Source organism: Pelodiscus sinensis, chromosome 2 (genome assembly GCF_049634645.1).
Source record: "Pelodiscus sinensis isolate JC-2024 chromosome 2, ASM4963464v1, whole genome shotgun sequence".
NCBI lineage: Eukaryota > Metazoa > Chordata > Testudines > Trionychidae > Pelodiscus > Pelodiscus sinensis.
Window position 1 is genome coordinate 199,176,835 of NC_134712.1, and position 19,178 is coordinate 199,196,012.

A 19,178-nucleotide genomic window follows, 5' to 3' on the forward strand; every position below is an offset into this window, starting at 1 on the left:
CCTGTCACTTATGCAAGTAAAATTGCTTGACATAGGCACTTGATCTCTGGGCCTCTTTCATGACACATTCTGCAGGACGCCCCAGTGCTCGAGAGTGGAGAGTTACATGGGTTGGTGGTGCCTGGGCTTAGGAATATTCCTGTCCTGGAATCCTGCTCCCCCCCCTAAGTTTGGGGCCAGGTCTCTCTTGCCCTGCTTGCTGCCTCCATGTGCCTCCCGGGTGCATGGACTGCTCCCACCTGCCACTCCTATATCATTTAAAAGGCCCCCACTGCCACCATTGGCAGCACAGCAGGGCTACAACAGTTTCCAGACTGCTCTCACTCCCTGCATGGCTGCTGGCGCACCCCGGTGGCCCCTGGACAGGGTGTGCGGGGTCTCCACACACTGCCCTGCCCTGAGCACCACTGCGACCTGTTGCAGAAGTGGCGCTTGCAGGCGACAGCGCAGAGTCCTCTCAACCCTCCTGCATAGAAACCACTACCAAAGGGAGGTACCCCAGATAAACACTGTACCTCTCCCCCTCCCCTGCATCTCCACCTCATCACCTACCACCCTTTCCAGCTCTCAGATTCCCTCCAGAGCCCACACTCTGCACCCCAATCCCGAGAACCCCTAGCCTAGAGCATGCGCCCAGCACCAGTGTTCCCTGGAAGCTGTGCACCTGTGCAGCTGCTCAGAAGAGATTAAAATGCTGTCCTTGATTAGCAGAGCGCCCACAGCTAGATTCTTTATTTCTACTGGTAATGTACATTTACACATGCCTCGAAGCACATAGCAATGTATTCCGCACATGGATGGAAAAGATTAGTGGGAACATTGCCCAGCACCCAAACTCCCTCCAGCAGCCCTAACCCCTGCCCCAGCTCAGAGCCTGCACCCATCGCCCACCCAGGGCCGGCTTTAGGAAGTGCGGGGCCCAATTTGAACAATTTTGACGGGCGCCGCAGCAGACAGCAATTTTGGTTGAGAAAAAAAAAAAACCACGAACACAAAAGTTTCAAAGGGGGCCCCAGGAATTTTGGTCGAGCAGCCAAAAAAAAAAAAAAACCAACGCACACAAAAAATCCCCAGCTACCTCCGCCGCCAAACTCCGGAGGTAGTAGCTAACACACACACACCCCGGAGCACAGGGAAACCCTGCGCTTGACTCACACCTCCTGTGGCACAGGCAGCCGCTGCACTCCTCCTCCGGGGCCTATGCCTTCTCCCACAGTGCTCCTGGCACACTTCCGGCTTCAGGGCACGGGGCCCCTTTAGGCACGTGGCCCGATTCGGGGGAATCAGGCAAATCATTCTGAAGCCAGCCCTGCACCCAACCTGTACCCTACAGCCTGCACTCCAGATAACTTCCCACATCCAAACTCTCTCTCAGAGCCTTCACCCCTCCTCTACCCAAATTCTCTCCCAGAGCTTTAAGCAGGTGAGGAAAAGGGACTTGGACCCATGGTAGGCACCACCAAAATTTCTACAAATCATACACTCCTGCAAGACCCTCAAATGATTTGAAAAAATAAACTGAGCAGAAAGCAAATACATGCCCTCCATCCCCAGCTTTCCTCTTAAAAAAAATCTCAGGATTTATAAACCAATCTCAGGCTTTTGTGGGGGGAACTAACTCATGATTTTTCAACACTTGGGGTTGGCAATGGATCCCCTTTCCCGCCCTCCCACATACTTCTCATTTTGCCCTCTGACTCAGTCCCCTGCTGTTAGCATCCCTCTCTTTCTCATTGTTCTTAGTCTGTGTAGGAGCAGCTGTACTAACAGCTGCAGAAGAACCCAGGCTCATCTGGGTAGAAAGGAAAAAAAGTGAACTGACAATCAGTGACATGTTCCCAGTATTTTACCAGAAATATTACCGTTTTCCTATTATAAAAGCAGTGCTCCAGGAGTGCTGCATGTTGGAGGGGGAAGGATTGGAGAATCTAGTTCTCTAAACTAAAATCTTTTTTTATGGCACATGAAGAAAGAAAGCAAAAACCACTTGCCAAACAGATTAATGTAAAGGACCTGTTGTTTGCAGAAACTAGAGCTCTTTACAATTTGATATATAATCTCTATGCAAGTATCATTTCATCCATCACTGAAATGCAGCTAACTGTGTGGTGAAACACAGCAACTCTTTAAAAGTACAGAGCAACACTACACTATGGTGTAGGTCAGGAAGAAAAAGAATGTGTTTTCCAAGAGAACTAGTAGGGGAGATTTACATAGAATAAAATTTCCAGAGTTGCAGTTTGACCAACACATCAGAATTACCTGCCTTGGACTCTTTAATGATCAGCACTGATTACCATGATGTATGTAGCCTGATATAGGGACAGCTTAAATAATGGAGACCATCAAGCCGTTGCAGTGTACACTATGGTTAGCCAGAGCCCAGTCTGCTGTTTCTTGTGTGAAGTTCAGAGTACAGAATACAAAGTGCAGAATCCTTGGAGGCAAAAATTAGTATTATCTATACTGCCACCATCAAGACCGCTTTTCCATTTATTATCCAAAAGATAGTGCCTTCTGCAGTATTGTGCTGGGGATCATCATCACCCTTCACGCCCACTGGCGTATAGGGCAGCAACAAAGGTCCTCCACTTCTGTCTGTCTCTGGCCAGCCTCTCAATAGTGCCTCAAGTGTAATTCATGCTCTTCATTTCTACTTCAGTGGTCCAGCACCATGTTGTCTTGGGTCATCCTCATTTCCGCTTCCCTTCAGGGGTCCAGTGCACAGCAATCTTCGTGATGAAGCTTCCATCTTTCCTGAGCACGTGCCTAATCCATCTCCAGCATCTTTTCATAATAATCGTAGCCAAATCATCTTGTTTATACCATGCAAGCAGGTCCCGATTTGAAATTATTCTTGGCCAAAAAATAAGGAGGATCCTCCGAAGACTTCTGGTGTGAAAAGTCGACAATTTATTGACGTCATACGCTGTCATCTGCCAGCATTCCGATCCAGTGTTGATAAAACTCAGCTCTGATACAACTTCAGTTTGGTATGGAAGCTGTATTGTGATGACTTCCATACAGCATTCAGACTCATGAAGACATTTCTGGCTTTACTGAGTCTGCTCTGGATATCGCTTCTGACGCCTCCGTCTTGCCTGATAATACTACCCAAGTATGTAAAGCTCTCTGTGATAGGTAGGTCATGGCCATTGATCTTAACTGATGATGGTACCTCAATATTTAGGGTCATGATTTCTGTCTTCTTCTGGCTAACTCTTAATCCGACCTGTTTTCTGAAGGTGCAGAGTCGATATATCTTCTCTTGCATATGATGATGCTTATGGGAGAGCAGCACAAGGTCATCAGCAAAATCAAGGTCCTCTAATGTGGAGAAGACAGTCCATCTGATGCTTCTTGGCTCATCTTCCGTTGTACACAGCATAACACAGTATATGACTAAGTTAAAGAGCGTCGGAGACATGACGCATCCCTGCCTTACTCCAGTCTTAACTTCGAAGCGTAGATCATTGTTCCCCACACTGCATGTGAAATTGTTATAAAAGCTCTTAATGAGCTGTACTACTTCTTGTGGTATTCCATATACTCTCAGAATACGCCAAAGACTATCCCTGTTATAGGCTTTTTCAAAATCAATAAAGTTGATGAACAACTGCCTCTGCCATTCAATGCATTGCTCAATGATGTTACGCAGTACAAAAATTTGATCTACACACCCCCTTCCCTTACGAAATCCAGCTTGTTCTTTCCTCAGTGATTTATCAACAGCATCTACAATCTGCTGAATAATGATCTTAGCAAGGATCTTGCTTGGCACTGAAAGGAGAATGATGCCGCGCCAGTTGTTTCAGTCATTGAGTGCTCCCTTCTTGGGTATCTTAACAATAATTCCATTTGTCCATTCCTCTGGCACCTGCTTCCCTTCCCATATTGCTGTAAAGAGCAATTGGAGAATAGTGGCTGCAAGTTCTGGGTCTGCCTTGAACTGTTCAGCATTAAGATTATTGTGTCCTGGAGCTTTACCATTCCTTAAGGATCTTATTGCCATACTAATTTCTTCCATTTTTGGTGGAGCAGTATTTATGTCAAGGTCTGTTTCCGTTTCTAGAATATTGGCTTCTTCTTCTGATGGTGGCCTGTTTAGAACTTCCTGAAAATATTCTGCCTAACGAGCCTCTTGTTCCCTCTCTGTTGTAAGTAGATTTCCTTGTTTGTCCTGACAGGGACACATGCACTGGCATGATATTTACCGCATACAAGCTTGGTGATTTTAAAAAACATTCCTTGCTCTCTTCAAGTAGTTGCTTCTTCAGCTTATTCTGCTAGTTCCTCTATATGAGCTCTCTTATCAGCTCTCACCAATTTCTTAACTTGCCGGTCTGCTTCTTTGTATTGCTGCAGGAATCTTTCTTTCAGTCTTCCTGATTTAGCATCTGAAACAAAAAACAGGACTATGTAGCACTTTAAAGACTAACAAGATGGTTTATTAGGTGATGAGCTTTTGTGGGCCAGACCCACTTCCTCAGATCAAATAGTGGAAGAAAATGGGCATGACCAAATTTGGCATACCAAAGGATACAATCTGTGAGAGTCTCCTTTAAGATACGTCTATTATCATGCCTTCCATGTGTCTGGCATGATCCATACTTTTTTCTTTGGTTTCTGTTTGAAACCTAGACAGTCCTCTTATTTCTTTGTGCATAATATAAATGTGTTTATGAACTTTATGAATAATAGGTGCCTACCAAATATGCAATTTATAGTCATATAATGCACAGGCAATGCTAATTAATATGCTCAGCATAATGTAGAATGGTCTTGCTAATGCAGGATGAAATCAAACATGACAAAACCCAAATGTCAGCAGTTTATGACAAGAGAAAGTATACCAGACTCCAGACAATGCTGAACTCCCCTATCACATATTTACTGAACCAGAACACATAGGATCAGATGCCATCAGTTATAGAAGAGAGAAAGAAAATTAGTCTTACAGTTATGCGACTTGTTCATAAAGCAAGGTATGTCACTGGGCTGGAGTGAGTGAAAAGACACTTAGAAGAAACAAACTCTGAGATAAAAGGTGTCGTGAAACTGGCAATAATTCCAAGCCACCTCTTCCTTTGAAGGAAACTCCACTCCCACCCCCTCGCTCCCAACCCGATGCTAGTCCCATTAAGTATTGACCTCTGATTGTGTGCTTGTGCTAAAGGAAGTGTTTGTTTCAAAACTGCAGCAGACTTGAGAATGAGATAGTGTCTAGAAACATCTGTTTTTGTTCAGCGCTACATCCGCCTGCATCCAGTTCCTCCAAGAAGTTAAAGGTTAGAGGACACTTTTAAGTTCACTTGTCAAATTATTCCCTGGTGCAATGTGAGAGATTCTTTATCTTTGATCGTTCATTACATTAGCATATAATATTAAGGAATACAAGTTCCATGGGGATGGAAGATTAACACTACAGCACAGGGTGGAGTCACAGAACTACTATAATTGAAAACTGGATGCACAAATCTGTTCCAACTTCAATTTTCAGTCTATTATAACTGTCTCAGACAATGCTTAAAAGAGGTGAATGTTCTTGTGCTTAGCCTCAACCTATAAGCAACTTTTTTGTGTATGAAAACTATTACATCTGGTGAGCCATTTTTTAAAATGTATGCTGCTCTGAAAAATATATGCTTCTGTAACCCTTCTGCCGGGTAGGTCTTGCACCTGGGCTGGAGCTTGTTAATAATGCACTCCCATAACTAAAAGCCAGCTTGGTCAACAATATGTCATACAACTCATTCTTTTTGGCATGTTTGAAAAGCTCTTGTTTCCAAATAAGAGATATATTCATATTTGCTTTCTCTTGCTTTTTGAGACAGAGATATTTGCTAATGGTGAGTCTCCTAAGGTTTGCTTGAGAACTGTACATCTCCTAAAATTTGTTACGACCCACGTGTGTTTTAGTCTCCATCACCTGCCATTTATTTTTTAGGTGCTGAGTTCCTTGATATGCTGGATCTCTTCTAGAAGTGGGTTCTACAGTCATGGTCAGTTGCTGAGAATGCTTGCCTCACTCCTAAGGCTGATAGCAGGGCCGGATTAAGGGGGGGCTAGCTGGGCAGCTGCCTAGCCGGGCAGCTGCCTAACCGGGCAGCTGCCCGGGGCGCCAATCTATGGGAGGCGCCTGATAGCTGCTGTAAGGGGCACTGCATGGCCGGCTGCATGGCGCCCATTAGAGTTGCCATCAGGCGCTGCGTGCCCGGGGGGCTGCACAGCACCCCTTAGAGTGGCAATCAGGTGCCACGTGCCCGATTGCAGCTGTAAGGTGCGCAGCGCGCTGGGGGGCGGGGCCGCACATGAGTCGCACGCCCGCTACCCGGGGCGCAGGAATGGCTCGAGCCGGTCCTGTGTGATAGGGCTTTTGTTCTAGTTATAATGGAATGGAAAAGGTGCAGCAGGAGACTTAGATGCCTACTGGGCCATTTTATTCATATTTTTTAGGAAAACATATTCATGAGTTGAATATGGCATACCTGAGATACGGTATATGTATGATAATTCATGTAAGGTATCATTGGAAAGGTTATGATTTACTGAAAATGATTATCCTGTGTGAATGCATATATCATTTATCTGAAGTTGATTGTGTATCTTTATTTCAACTATATTACTATGGGTGACATCCACCACTGGCACTTCAGGTACAATAATGAGAAAGCCAGACAGGGCTGATAGTCCATCAGGGAGGACAATGGACTGTGTAAAGGCTTGGCCTTCCTGAGGGAACGCTATACTGCCACTGACTCATGGATGCTGTGATACTACAGAGTCAGATGAGCTGGTCACGTGACACTAATCTGCATCTTGGACTGCTAAATTGTTCCCTGAGAGATGGGGGAGGGGCAAATAAAGGATTACCACCCTATGCACACAATCACAGTCTTCAGTTTGCTTCTCCTCCATCTCCCCAGCCAAGGAGATACTGGACAACACCTGGAACTGAGGGTGGTAGTGGAATAGCTGTTGGACCCTGACTAAAATCATGATAGCTGGCTTGAAAGGACTCTACCTAAAATACTATCTAGGATGAGGAATTATGTATAACCAAATCAAGTTTAGTTTGTGTGCCTTGATTTATTTTCTTATTAATCTGCTTTGTTCTGTTAGCTACCTCTTTAACCACTTAAAATACCTCTATTGAAATTAATACATTTATTTCTTGCTCATAATATAACTCAGTTTGTGTAATTTCTAACTGGGAGGGGGCAAGAAGTTGCACATACTTTGATCCACATTGGAAGGAGATGAATTTCATATAATTTTGTGTCTGCTCTGCACTCCAAGGGTGGTGGAAACAGGGGTGCTGTGTTAAGTCTCTTAAATTCAGCATTTCCAGAGCTAATCTCATTGTCTTTATTGTTCTGCAGTTGGGTGCATCCTCCCTGTGTGTGTGCTGCAGGAGGCTTGAGTCTGGCTCTCTAAGACAGGCTTAAAGGGTGCCCAGGCTGCCAGAAAAAGTTCTCCCCATGATATTGCAGTGCATCAGGTGACATCCCAAGAGGTTGAAGCAGTCACACCCACCACCAAAAAGGCAATGAGATGATAGAATGGCACCTTTTGATTAATTTTACATATACCGTGTAACTGCTGGACCCTTTGGAAGATCTCGTAGGAATAGTGACTGTTCTGGTGATCAGTAAATAGGGGACTCATTTGACTAGGTCACTCATTTAAGTACATCGCTTACAAGACAAAGGTAACATCCTACTTGAAATCTCTATATACTTTATTGTCCAATACAGAATCAAATGCCATTAGACAAAAACAAATATGTATTTATTGGCAGTTACAGCAGAGAAGATAGATAATAAAAAAGAGTAAACTTTATTCCCAACCATGAGATGTAAAGGAAGATTCTCAAGGCTGCTCCATATGTACAGGTTAAAGTATAACATTTATGATTTTTCTAAGCATGGCTGAAAGTTGCCTACTGTATAAGAGCAGATGATGTCTCTGAGTTCCTGTATAGCACTAGCATTCTCTGGGAAATGACATCCTGTCTGCTTAGAGCGTAGGTCAGCAGTAGCCCACATCAGCTTTGATACAAAAGTGAAACCATTGCAACAGAAGTGAACTCATACTAGGTTTTTAGTAAAAACTTTCTCCTATTTCAAGTTGAGGAAATGCATAAAAATGACAACTGTCCTCTTTCCTGTAACTAAATCTGTAATTACTTTTATTTAAAACCATAATAGTTATTATGCTCTTTCAATCTGAAAAGCAGGCTCATGTATATATACCATGTATTTCATAAGTCTCTCTGTTAGGCTAAAAGTTGCATTTGCTGACTTTCTGAAAGGAGCATCATCAACCTGCAACTGACCAGTCCTCCCTGTTCAGTGCCATTAGTAGTTTTAGCTCCCACCTGCACTACCAAACAATTCTCAATTTTGTACTAGAAAAATGCAGAGTAAGGGTCCTGTCAGCAGTGCTCCTTGTAAGATGAGCGATGCCTCAGTGCACATAACAAAATTAATTCTGCCCATGGATGGAAAAATTTAGAGGGAACATTGCCTGTCAACACTTTCTACTCCCATTAGTAAATGTTTGAAGGATGGATTCTTAAAATTCATGGGCTAGATTCTTAGCTGCATTTGCTAAACTCAATTCAGCTGAGGAGACAGGAATGGGCAAACAAGACCTTTAGCTTCCTTGAACTCTGGAGTAACTTAGAGCTGCCTAAAAACTGCCTTAACGTATGCTTGGTTGCAGGGATACTGAATGGAACACTTCTTTAGCCCAGGGTCACTGAGTATGGTTGAGTTTGGACTATGCCCTGACATAATCCCTGTGCCAGGTCTGTTGGGTGATAGCAAGCTCCACATCATGTAGGGAATCCCCTCCACCAAAACAATCCCAATGACCCAGTTAAACATGCTTTCAACAGGTATTGGGTTCTGACCCCATAAGTATAGCTATCAAGCAGATACAAATAGTTTAACTAAACTACTCCCAGACTTTGGAAAAGCTTCTAGTTTGGATTAAGAAACAGATGAAAGTTTGGGCCAGTTCTTCCTTTTTTTAAAACTGTTCTTCCATTGGTGTTGGATTGTAATTAAATTAGCACTTAGATATCAAGTTGATGGCTGACTCAAATACCTATGATGAGAAGCTAGACAGTAGTGCATATGTAAAAAAGCAAGAGTTGCGGAAGACTTTTATTTGTGCATGTGTGCGTGTGCGTGTGTGTGTTTAAGTTCAACTTTGTTGGTAAGAGTCTTAGATTTTTCCATTTTATCATCAGAAGGGACCATTATGATAATTTAGTCACACTTCAGCATAACAGAGGCCATAGAACATCACCCAGTAATGTCTGCATCAAGCCCCTAAGATAAGTCATTTAATGTATAAAGAGGGCAAGACCATGAGCAACACATTTTATTTTACTAATATTTGTGAAAGGGCCACGACAGAACCAAAAAATCCTGCATCCTGAAAGTTTTCTAAACAAAGAACCAACCCCATAAGTGTTTGTACAATTATTGATATTCTCAAATTATTAACAAGTGTGCACTGTGGAGGGTAGGAGATATTTTAGGGCATCAGGCAACAGCTGGCAGGTAAAAATCAAAATATAGTTGATCAGTGTTCTCTGTAAGCTGTGTATATGTTCGTGCAGCCGCCCAGGAGAGACTCAAATGCCACCCCGCTGGTTAGCAGAGTGTTTTTAGTTTCTGCTCGTGGTGGACATTCATACATGCCTCAGTGCAATGAAAATTTATTCTGCGCATTAATGGAAAATATTAGAGGAAACACTGATGTTGATATCATCCTTCAGAGACTAAGGCTATGTTTACACTACAGAGTTTTTCCTGGATACCTCTGGTATCCCGGAAAAAATCTGCTGCATCCAGGGAATGCGTCCGCTTTTTTAGAACAGTTTCCAAAAAAGCGGGTGCATTCTTTCGGAAGCCCTGTAGTCCTCATTTTATGAGGAATAAGTGCTCTTCTGAAAGAGGAGGTTTTTCCCACTTTTGGCCCCATGTAGACAGGAAGCCCTTTTTTCCGGAAAAGCGTCTGTGGCCAATGTAGATGCGCTTTTCCGGAAAAGAGCCCCGATCGCCATTTTCGTGATCGGGGCTTTTTTCCGGAAAAGACTACTGGGCTGTCTACACTGGCCCTTTTCCAGAACAGTGTTCCGGAATAAGGACTTATGCCCGAGCGGGAGCAGAATAGTTTTTCCGGAATAGCGGCTGATTTTGTACAGTAGAGCATCGTTGCTTTTCCGGACATTCAAGGGCCAGTGTAGACAGCTCGCAGCTTATTCCGGAAAAGTGGCTGATTTTCCGGAATAAGTGGCCCAGTGTAGACACAGCCTTATATTAAACATAAAGTTATTATACAGAGTTTTGTATTTAGAACATTTCTGGCTGTCTTCTCACCCCACAAGGACAGAACCTTTTCCATAACCCCTCCTCTCCACAGACATGACACTTACTTCTTTTGATACCCCTCTATGATCCATTTATTCAGTGTGTTTTTATTTTTAAGAGATAAGCAGAAAATTGCATCCAGGGCTAAACTCCACACTATGAAAATACAAGAGAGAGTGGCTAAAAGGCAGGGTTTTACTCCACAACTTGAGAAAGGTATCCAAGTGAGATTTGTCATTGAAAGTTAACAGACCGCAGCTGCATTGAGCAAGCAAAAGAACATCACTTTTCTAGATGTTGACAGTTTCTAAACTGCCTCATGGACAAACAGAAACTGGAGAATATTATTCTGGTGTGGGATTTTCATTTATTTAAATAGTAAAAGAAAGAAGATCAGGAGGATCAAGCAGAACTTGGAAGGCTGTTTACAAAGGGTAAGATGAAATTGAAGAGAAAGAGAAAGGAAAAGGCCTTCTCAGATCTCTTTTACTAATAGTTGACTGATACAATTTTTCTCTTGTTACCATCACTCTGTTGGGCCTCATCTTTGCCTGCTCTCTGGAATAAAGCAGCTCCTCCCCACAGAGGTAGGACACACTACTGTAGAGGGCAATGCAAGTTCAGATGGCACAAAATCAGTAGAAACATCAGCTACCAGAGTGGCAGCAATAACACAGTAAGAATTTTAAATTGAACTTTTAGTAGTTGGTTTAAGAGGAACCAAGCAGATTAGGTTCCTTTGTTCACCGGTTGTGCTGGTGTCAAATGATTTAGTTTTATAAAATGACTCAGGGTTGGTGATTATGACTATTCATCACTTGCCACTTCAGAAAGCCCAGACTGAGGAAGGGGAGTAAAATAGCTAGGACACTGGATCAGTGCAATTCTTATTTAAGATCTAAATACTGAGAAGATAAAAAGTATCCTTCTCCCAGACTTCAAATTAACCTAGTTGAATTGCATAAAAATGTCCAGTCTAGAGTGATTTATTATTCAGTATTGTGTGACCCAGATCATAAGCAAGAACAGAAAATAATCACAACTCCATTTTTGAAAAGAGGCCATTTTGCATTTCTAAATAAATTGAGCTACAAAAGGTATGGACCCATCTGTGTATACATGGAGGTTATTCCAACCCTTGTTTTCATACTAAACAGTCATCCATTGAAGAACAGTTCAGACATAAGCCCCGTAATATACACTCTAATATCAGAGATTACACTAGAGATTTAAACAATTCCTGGTTTGCTTTTCAGCAGAGGATCTCTCTCATTGTTCCCAGGGAAGAGAACAGCCTTGACATTGTTGAAGTACACACTCAGCCCCTCCCTGTTCACCGCTTGTTCTGCGCTTCTTTCAATAGGTTTGTACTCTTTGTATCTCCTGCAAGGAACATTGTAAAGATCATAACTGACATGCTTTTCAGTCATGGTGTATATATAACATGGCACTATGACTATAGGAGAGCTAAATATTGATAACACACTTAGGCGCCAACTCTGTGGCTGTTCTGGGGCTGGAGCACCCACTGGGTGTGTCTAGACTACAGGGTTTTGTCGACAAAACTATACCCGCGTCCACACTGCCTTTGAGTTATGTCGACATAACATCGACAAAACTCAGCAATTTTGTCGATGTATGTAAACCTTATTCTACGAGGATTAACGCCTTTTATCAACAGAGTTCTGTCGATAGAAGGCATTATTGCATCTACACTGTCCTTTGCGTCCACACTGTTATGTTGATAAAGCGGCTTGCTTTGTCGACAAAACTGGATGTAGTCTAGACGCTCTTTGTTGACAGAAGCTTTGTCGACAGTATCTGTCGACAAAACTTCTGTCGACAAAACCCTGTAGTCTAGACATACCCACTAAGAAAAATTAGCTGCAGGTAATCCCATCTCTGTCCTCTCCCTGTGAGTGCCTCTTGCCTGATAGCAGCCCCGCTGATCATCTCCTTCCCCTCCATCCCAGTGCCTCCTGCCTGCTGCAAAACAGCTGTTCAGAAGGCTCTGGGAGAGAAGGGGAGGAGCTGGGATGGGCATGCTTGAGGGAGGACCTGGAAAGAGATGTAGAAGAGGTTAGGGTGGGGCAGGAGCAGTAAGAGGCATGGCAGGGACTTGGGAGGAGAGGGAAGGGGTAGGGGTGCAGCTTGCGGGAAGAGGTGGAGTGGTGTCAGGACCTGAGGTGTTGGGGGGTGCACTAGGGGAAGTTGGCACTTATGATGTCATGTCCTCCTCCATCCTCTCCCATGACAGGCAGTAGTGACTAATTCTGAATGACCTTGTAGAGCTGCTAGGTCTAGAGAGGTTATTAAGGAAAATAATAGCATTCCAGAGAGGATTTTGAGTTGTTATGAACTCAGGTCTATGTTTTACTGGAAAGGGAAAGTTACTGTACACCCTGTCTTACCACACTGCATTCTGGGAGAGTAATACTGGAACAGTTTTTATAGTGGGGGTTCTGGAAGCCATTGAGCAAAACTGTATACCCTGTATGTGAAAGAACAGCTTCCAGCCAGGGATCTCAGTGGCAGAGTGAAACCCAGTTAGGACTGGCAGCAGGGAGTGGAGAGCTGGGGCTGGGGGCAGGGAGCCAGCAGTCAGGGCTGAAGCTCAGCAGCTGGAGGCTGGAGGCCAGCAGCAGAGGGACTGGCATTGCCCTCCTCTGATCTAGCTAAGTTCTGGGTTCAGGTCCTGAGTGAGCCAGACCAGCAACATCCAACCTGTACACCCTTCCTCTGAATTCAGTTCGGGGGCATTGGAACAGAGAAGGGCCAAGCAGCAATGGCCCCTCCACTTTTAAAAGTAGGAGGGCTGTGCCCTCCCACTTTTTATCAACAGCAATGGTGAGCAATGGGAGGACAGGGCTGGAGAGTAGTGAGTGGGGGGTGGAGTCTTGGAGGGAGAGGTGGCACATTAGGGGAGGCCTCTGGGAAGGGGCAGTGTGAAGGCAGGGCTGTAGAGGAATGGGTGAGGTGGGAGCCGGGGACTTAGGGAGGAGGGGTGGTGCAAGGGTGGGATCTTGTGGGGGAAATGCGGCATTAGGGCCATGTCCACAGTTTGGGTGTCTATGGGACCTCACCACATTTAGGGCACTTATACTACTCTTGTGGTAGCTATATAATCTGCTTCTAATAGAGTGCCCAGATAAACAAATCCCTGTTCACATAGGATCAAAGAAACTGGACTAGAAACCTGCTAGTAACAACCATGTTTAAACCTAGTCATATTTACTGGTATCAGGGTTCTGCTCTCACAGGGAATGAAAAAGAATATGAACAGTGTGATAAGGGAAGGGCAAATGCAGACAGATGATAATAAAATGTAAGCCTGAAGAACAATGGGAATTAGAAAGAGTGGGAATACTAGCATAAGAACGGCCATACTGGGTCAGACCAAAAGTCCATCTAGCCCAGTATCCTGTCTGTGAACAGTGGCCAGCACCAGGTATCCCAGAAGGAATGAATAGAACAGGTAATCAAATGTTATCCCAGTAGCCCATTCCCATCTTCTGACAAACAGAGGCTAGGAGCAGCATCCCTGCTCATCCTGGCTAATAGCCATTGATGGACCTAAACTCCATGAATCTATCTAGCTCTTTTTTTGAATACTCTTAGCCAGAACTATGCAAATTATGGAGAGGATGAATTTAGCCTCTTTTTTTACTGTAAGCTCCTTGGGACATGGAATGTCATTCACTATGGGTATGTCTACACTACAGCATTATTTAGAAATATCTTATTTTGAAATAGTTAATTCGAAATAAGTTATTTCGAAATAACACGTCTACACACAAAATGCATTTCGAAATAGCGTTTTGCTATTTTGAAATAGCGTGTCCACACTGAGTGGACGCTGAATCACACTTAAGGCCGGCTGGAACCAGGTCTGGCAGGGCACCAGGTCAGGAGTTACTTTGTGTGGCTGCTGCCTGAGGCTATCTGAGGCCTGTGTTTAAAGGGACCCTCCCAGACAGCCGGTTCTCAGCTTTCCCTGCTTGCCTGCCTACCTCGATGAGGGCCAGCAAAGCATTTTGTGTCTGCATGCTCTGGTTGCCCTCACTCGGGACACCACAGCACTCTGCAACATGGAGCCACAGCTGCCCTGGGCACTCTGATGCTTCTCGTGGACGCGTTACTGCAAGCCTGGCTGCACTTTCTGCAGGCTGCCATAAGGGAGGTCCATCGGGGGGCTGTCAGTATCCAGGAGGCCCTGCGGGAGAGCTTCCACCCTGAGGAGCACTAAGAGCCTCCCTGGTCTGCCCCACTGGGGGCTTGTGCCTCATTCCTCCCTCACGTCCTTCCACTTACCCCTCCCTAACCCCCCTTCCTGATGTAAAATAAAATACATGTATTTTCATGAACACAAACTCTCTTTATTTAACAAAACTGGGGGGGGGATGAAACTCTGGTGAAACTGGGGGAAAGGAGGTGGGAGAGGGGAGGGGGAAATCTGGGAGGAGGGAGCTGGAATGGAGAAGCAAGGGGAAGAAGGAGGAGGGGAAGCTCAGGGCTTAGTGTTGGTGGGGAAGGTGAGTCTTGCCAGACCAACTTGATTTTCATGCAAACCTGCTCTGGGTTCGCATGTGGCCTTTGGTGGCCAGGCTGGCAGCTATCCTGCCATAGACAGCCACGTTCCTCCGTCTAGTGTGGAGATCATGTATGTTGGGGGCATCCCCCCCAAACCTGAATAAGGTCCATGATCTCCACCCTGGACCAGGAAGGCATCCGCCTTCTCCAGGTCCTGGCAGGCTCCTGGGAGCTGGCAGACTGCTCCTGGGGAGCGGTGGAGGGCTGGCTGCCAGTGGCTTGCTGGCTCATGTATTGGGGCCACTGGGTCAGGGGCAGTGACTGCTGGCTCTGGGCTGGCAGGCTTGGAGCTGGCACAGGCACTGTGGCCAGAGTCAACCCCTTTAAGGGCTCCGGGGAGGGGGGAAGGAGAGGAGTGTTCTTGGTTGAGGCTGGAGTGGCCACCAGGGCATGCTGGGAAGGCTGGAGGCCCCCTATTTTGATGTGTGTCTACACAGTATTATTTCGAAATAGCTATTTCGAATTTGGAGTTATTCCTCATGGAATGAGGTTTACCAAATTTGAAATAAGCGCTCCGCTATTTCAAATTAATTTTGAAATAGCGGTTTGGCTGTGTAGACGCTAGTAAAGTTATTTCAAAACAACGGCTGTTATTTTGAAATAACTTTGTTGTGTAGACATTCCCTATATGTTTGTACAATGCCTAGCACAATGGGATCTTGACAGGTTAATGTCTGCTACTCCAATATAAATGTTTCTGTTTGTGAATGGCCTGCAAGGGCATTACTATATTTTCAAATGTATTTATTATTTTAAAAGTTATTTGATTAACAATGTTGACGAATAGGTCTTTTCCTGCAGATCATTCATACACATTTTGTAATGACTCAGTATTCTAAACCTAAAACTTAAGCTGTGTTGGTTAGCTTTGATTAGACACATAAGTCACCTGGTATTATTTCTGTTCTCTGATTGGATGAGTACAATTTTTAAACTCATGTTTCCAGTATGACTACTTGTGCTGATGAATTCAAAATTTGTTTTTCTATTATATTCTTTCATAATCACTCCCCATGTGCTGACTTTATGAGCATTCTAGCCAGCAAACTCGTTTGCTGAAATATTTGTGGAAAGCAAACCCCAAAAGGACGCAAACCTCGCCAAAACAAATTCAATTTTTTTATGCCTCTGAATATTTGTGGAATCGTTTTGTGTCAGCTCCATGATCTACTTCTTAACTGCTGGAACTAGCAACTTACCTGTAAAAAAGGAGAGTCACAACGACGACAAACATCACCAAGAAACCTGAGGCAATCAAGAAACCTTCCACTGTCCTTGAAGATGACCCTGGAGCTTAAAGAACAAGTTTGTTTAAAATATCAGCCTCATGTTTTATACGGTGAAATAAAATTTTCTAGCATTCTTTCTGCTGTGTGACTATGGAAGGTGCAGTACAGGCAGTCCCCGACTTACGCGGATCCGACTTACGTCGGATCCGCACTTACGAACGGAGCTTTCTCGCCCCGGAAGTCGGGGCGAGAAAGCCCCGTTCGTAAGCTGCTCCGGTGCCCCTGGTCTGCTGGAGACCGTCTCCAGCAGACCAGGGGCACCGGGCGGGTTCCCGCGCTTCTGAGGCTTTGCCAGAGCAAAGCCTCGGAAGCGCGGGAACCGCTGCTGCTGCCACTTGGGTGCCGGTGCCTGTGGTCTGCTGGGGACCGTCCGCAGCAGACCACAGGCACCGGGACCCAAGCGGCAGCAGCGGGCAGGTTCCCGCGCTTCCGAGGCTTTGCCAGAGCAAAGCCTCAGAAGCGCCGGAACCCCCGCTGTTGCCGCATGAGACCCGGTGCCTGTGGTCTGCTGCGGACGGTCCCCAGCAGACCACAGGCACCCGGACTGAAGCCGCAGCCGCGGGGGGGTCCCGCGCCTCTGAGGCTTTGCCAGAGCAAAGCCTCAGAGGCGCGGGGAACCGCCGCTGCTGCCGCTTCAGTCAAAGCGGCAGCAGCGGCGGTTCCCCGCGCCTCTGAGGCTTTGCTCTGGCAAAGCCTCAGAGGCGCGGGACCCCCCCAGCGGCTGTGGCTTCAGTCCGGGTGCCTGTGGTCTGCTGGGGACCGTCCCCAGCAGACCACAGGCATCCAGACTGGAGCGGCAGCAGCGGCAGTTCCCCGCGCCTCTGAGGCTTTGCTCTGGCAAAGCCTCAGAGGCGCGGGACCCCCCGCGGCTGCGGCTTCAGTCCGGGTGCCTGTGGTCTGCTGGGGACGGTCCCCAGCAGACCACAGGCACCCTGACTGAAGCCGCAGCCGCGGGGGGTCCCGCGCCTCAGAGGCTTTGCCAGAGCAAAGCCTCAGAGGCGCGGCACCCCGCTGCCGCTGCGGCTCTGCTCCCCGTGTCCCTGGTCTGCTGGGGGGGGGGGGGTCGCAGCTAGTGTGCTCCCCCCCCCCCAGCAGACCAGGCTTTTGTTTTGGACTCTGGGGCAGAGCAGCTGGGGCGCTGCTGATTGGTCCTGCAGCGCCCGTGGGCACTACTGGACCAACCCGGCAGCACCCCAGCTGCTCTGCCCCAGGTCCTGATTCAGCCGCTGCTGGTCAGTTTCAGCAGCGGCTGAATCAGGACGTCTGGGGCAGAGCAGATGGGGTGCTGCTGGGTTGGTCCAGTAGCACCCCAGCTGCTCTGCCCCAGGCGTCCCCAAGTCAGCTTCTGCTGAAACTGACCACCGCTGACTACAGGAAGCCCCAGGCAGAGTTGCTCTGCCCCGGGCTTCCTGGAATCAGCTGCTGATCAGTTTCAGCAGCAGCTGACTTGGGGACGCCTGGGGTTCTTAAGTTGATTCTGTATGTAAGTCAGAACTGGCGGTCAGTTTCAGCAGTGTCTGAATCTGGACGCCAGTTCCGACTTACATACAGATTCAACTTAAGAACAAACCTACAGTCCCTATCTTGTACGTAACCCGGGGACTGCCTGTATATTGAACACTCCCTTTATGCTAGACAATAGGGTTCAGCAACATTCATAGACCATAGAATCCAATTAATCTTTGATGCCAATGGTGTTAAACTAACAGTAAAAATGAAGAGAGTGGAGCCTTGTATGCTTCCATATGAAATATATTATTTGCTGACTGCAACATGCAAATAACTTTACAGCGGGAAAAGGAATTAGAGGGCTGTGTGTCATCCCACAAGGTTTGGGGTTATTTTGCTATTTGTTATTATGATACACGTACAATGTAGAGTACAATGTACTTAATCTTTTTATAAACCCAGAGAATGTGAATTAATATGTCGTTGAGGAGTGGAGTTTGAGGGAGGAGAAAGGATAGAATTTTGCTGGTATCTTTTCATTTGCCCTAACCATGTGTTCTAGCGATTCCCTTCTGTGACCTAGGGCTGGACAGTACTTCATCCTGAGAGGACTGAGCGTCTGTAGATGGAGTGGTTGGTGATGGGGATGTGATGCCCTTTCAAGGGGTTGCAATAATGGCAGTGTGGGGCATTAACTCTTGACTCAGCCTGTGATTCCCTCTGTCGCTTTGCGAGCAAACGACCATCACTCACAGTGGCCATAAATTTAGAGCTCATTGCACTTGGATCCAGTCCTAATCCCAGCAGATCCGGCCACAGGAGACACTGAATAAATAAATAGTGTTTCATGCTATTTTTATGATCTATATTAAGCATCTTGATTCTCCGGTCCAGAAACTGCACTTCAATATATGTGGTGAATTCACTGCTGCTGAGTCATGCTCTTGCTTATCATATTCACAATTATGTTTATATAGTTGAGTAAACAAGAGATAAACATTGATTTGAATCTAATTTATTAATCCATAATTGCTAGGGCTGCCAGGTGTCTGGTGTTAAACCGGACAGTCCAGTATTTGAGCTTTGTGTTCAGGAAACAAACTGAGGAAATATAAATGAGAAAATACAAATGTCCAGTATTTTCTAAATAAGATGTAATGTAGATTATAATGTAATGTCAAGTGTGTCCAGTATTTTTGTTGAAACCATCTGGCAACGCTAATAATTGCTATGTAAATATGCAAAACAAGATCTTAAATTAGTGTTAACAGTTGACATAAAATATGCAAACCACATCATCTTTCAGTTTGTTAGAACTGTATAAATATCAGCATAAGCTTGACAGTAAAGGTAGTTTACATGGTTGTCCTTGTTGAGATGGTGCGTATATACGTTCCTGTGTTAATTATGTGTACCTTTAGACCAGATCTGGGCAAAATATGGCCTGTGGGCCGGATTTGGC

At 45.6% G+C, this 19,178-nt stretch overlaps 1 protein-coding gene across 2 annotated transcripts in view; it reads right to left on the minus strand.

Annotated features, from left to right (window-relative positions):
- Positions 1-7,723: 7,723 nt before the first annotated feature.
- Positions 7,724-19,178, minus strand: part of GPNMB (glycoprotein nmb) — a 42,096-nt gene continuing 30,641 nt past the window's right edge. The window contains exons 11-12 of one of the 2 annotated variants that reach the window (XM_075922212.1): positions 16,178-16,265; positions 7,724-11,771 (exon numbers count right to left, since the gene is read on the minus strand). In XM_075922212.1, coding sequence (XP_075778327.1) covers positions 11,618-11,771; positions 16,178-16,265 — 242 coding nt within the window. In that variant the 3' untranslated portion in view covers positions 7,724-11,617. Of the gene's footprint in view, positions 11,772-16,177; positions 16,272-19,178 lie in introns of both variants that reach the window. The other variant, XM_006138355.4, reaches the window with a different exon arrangement.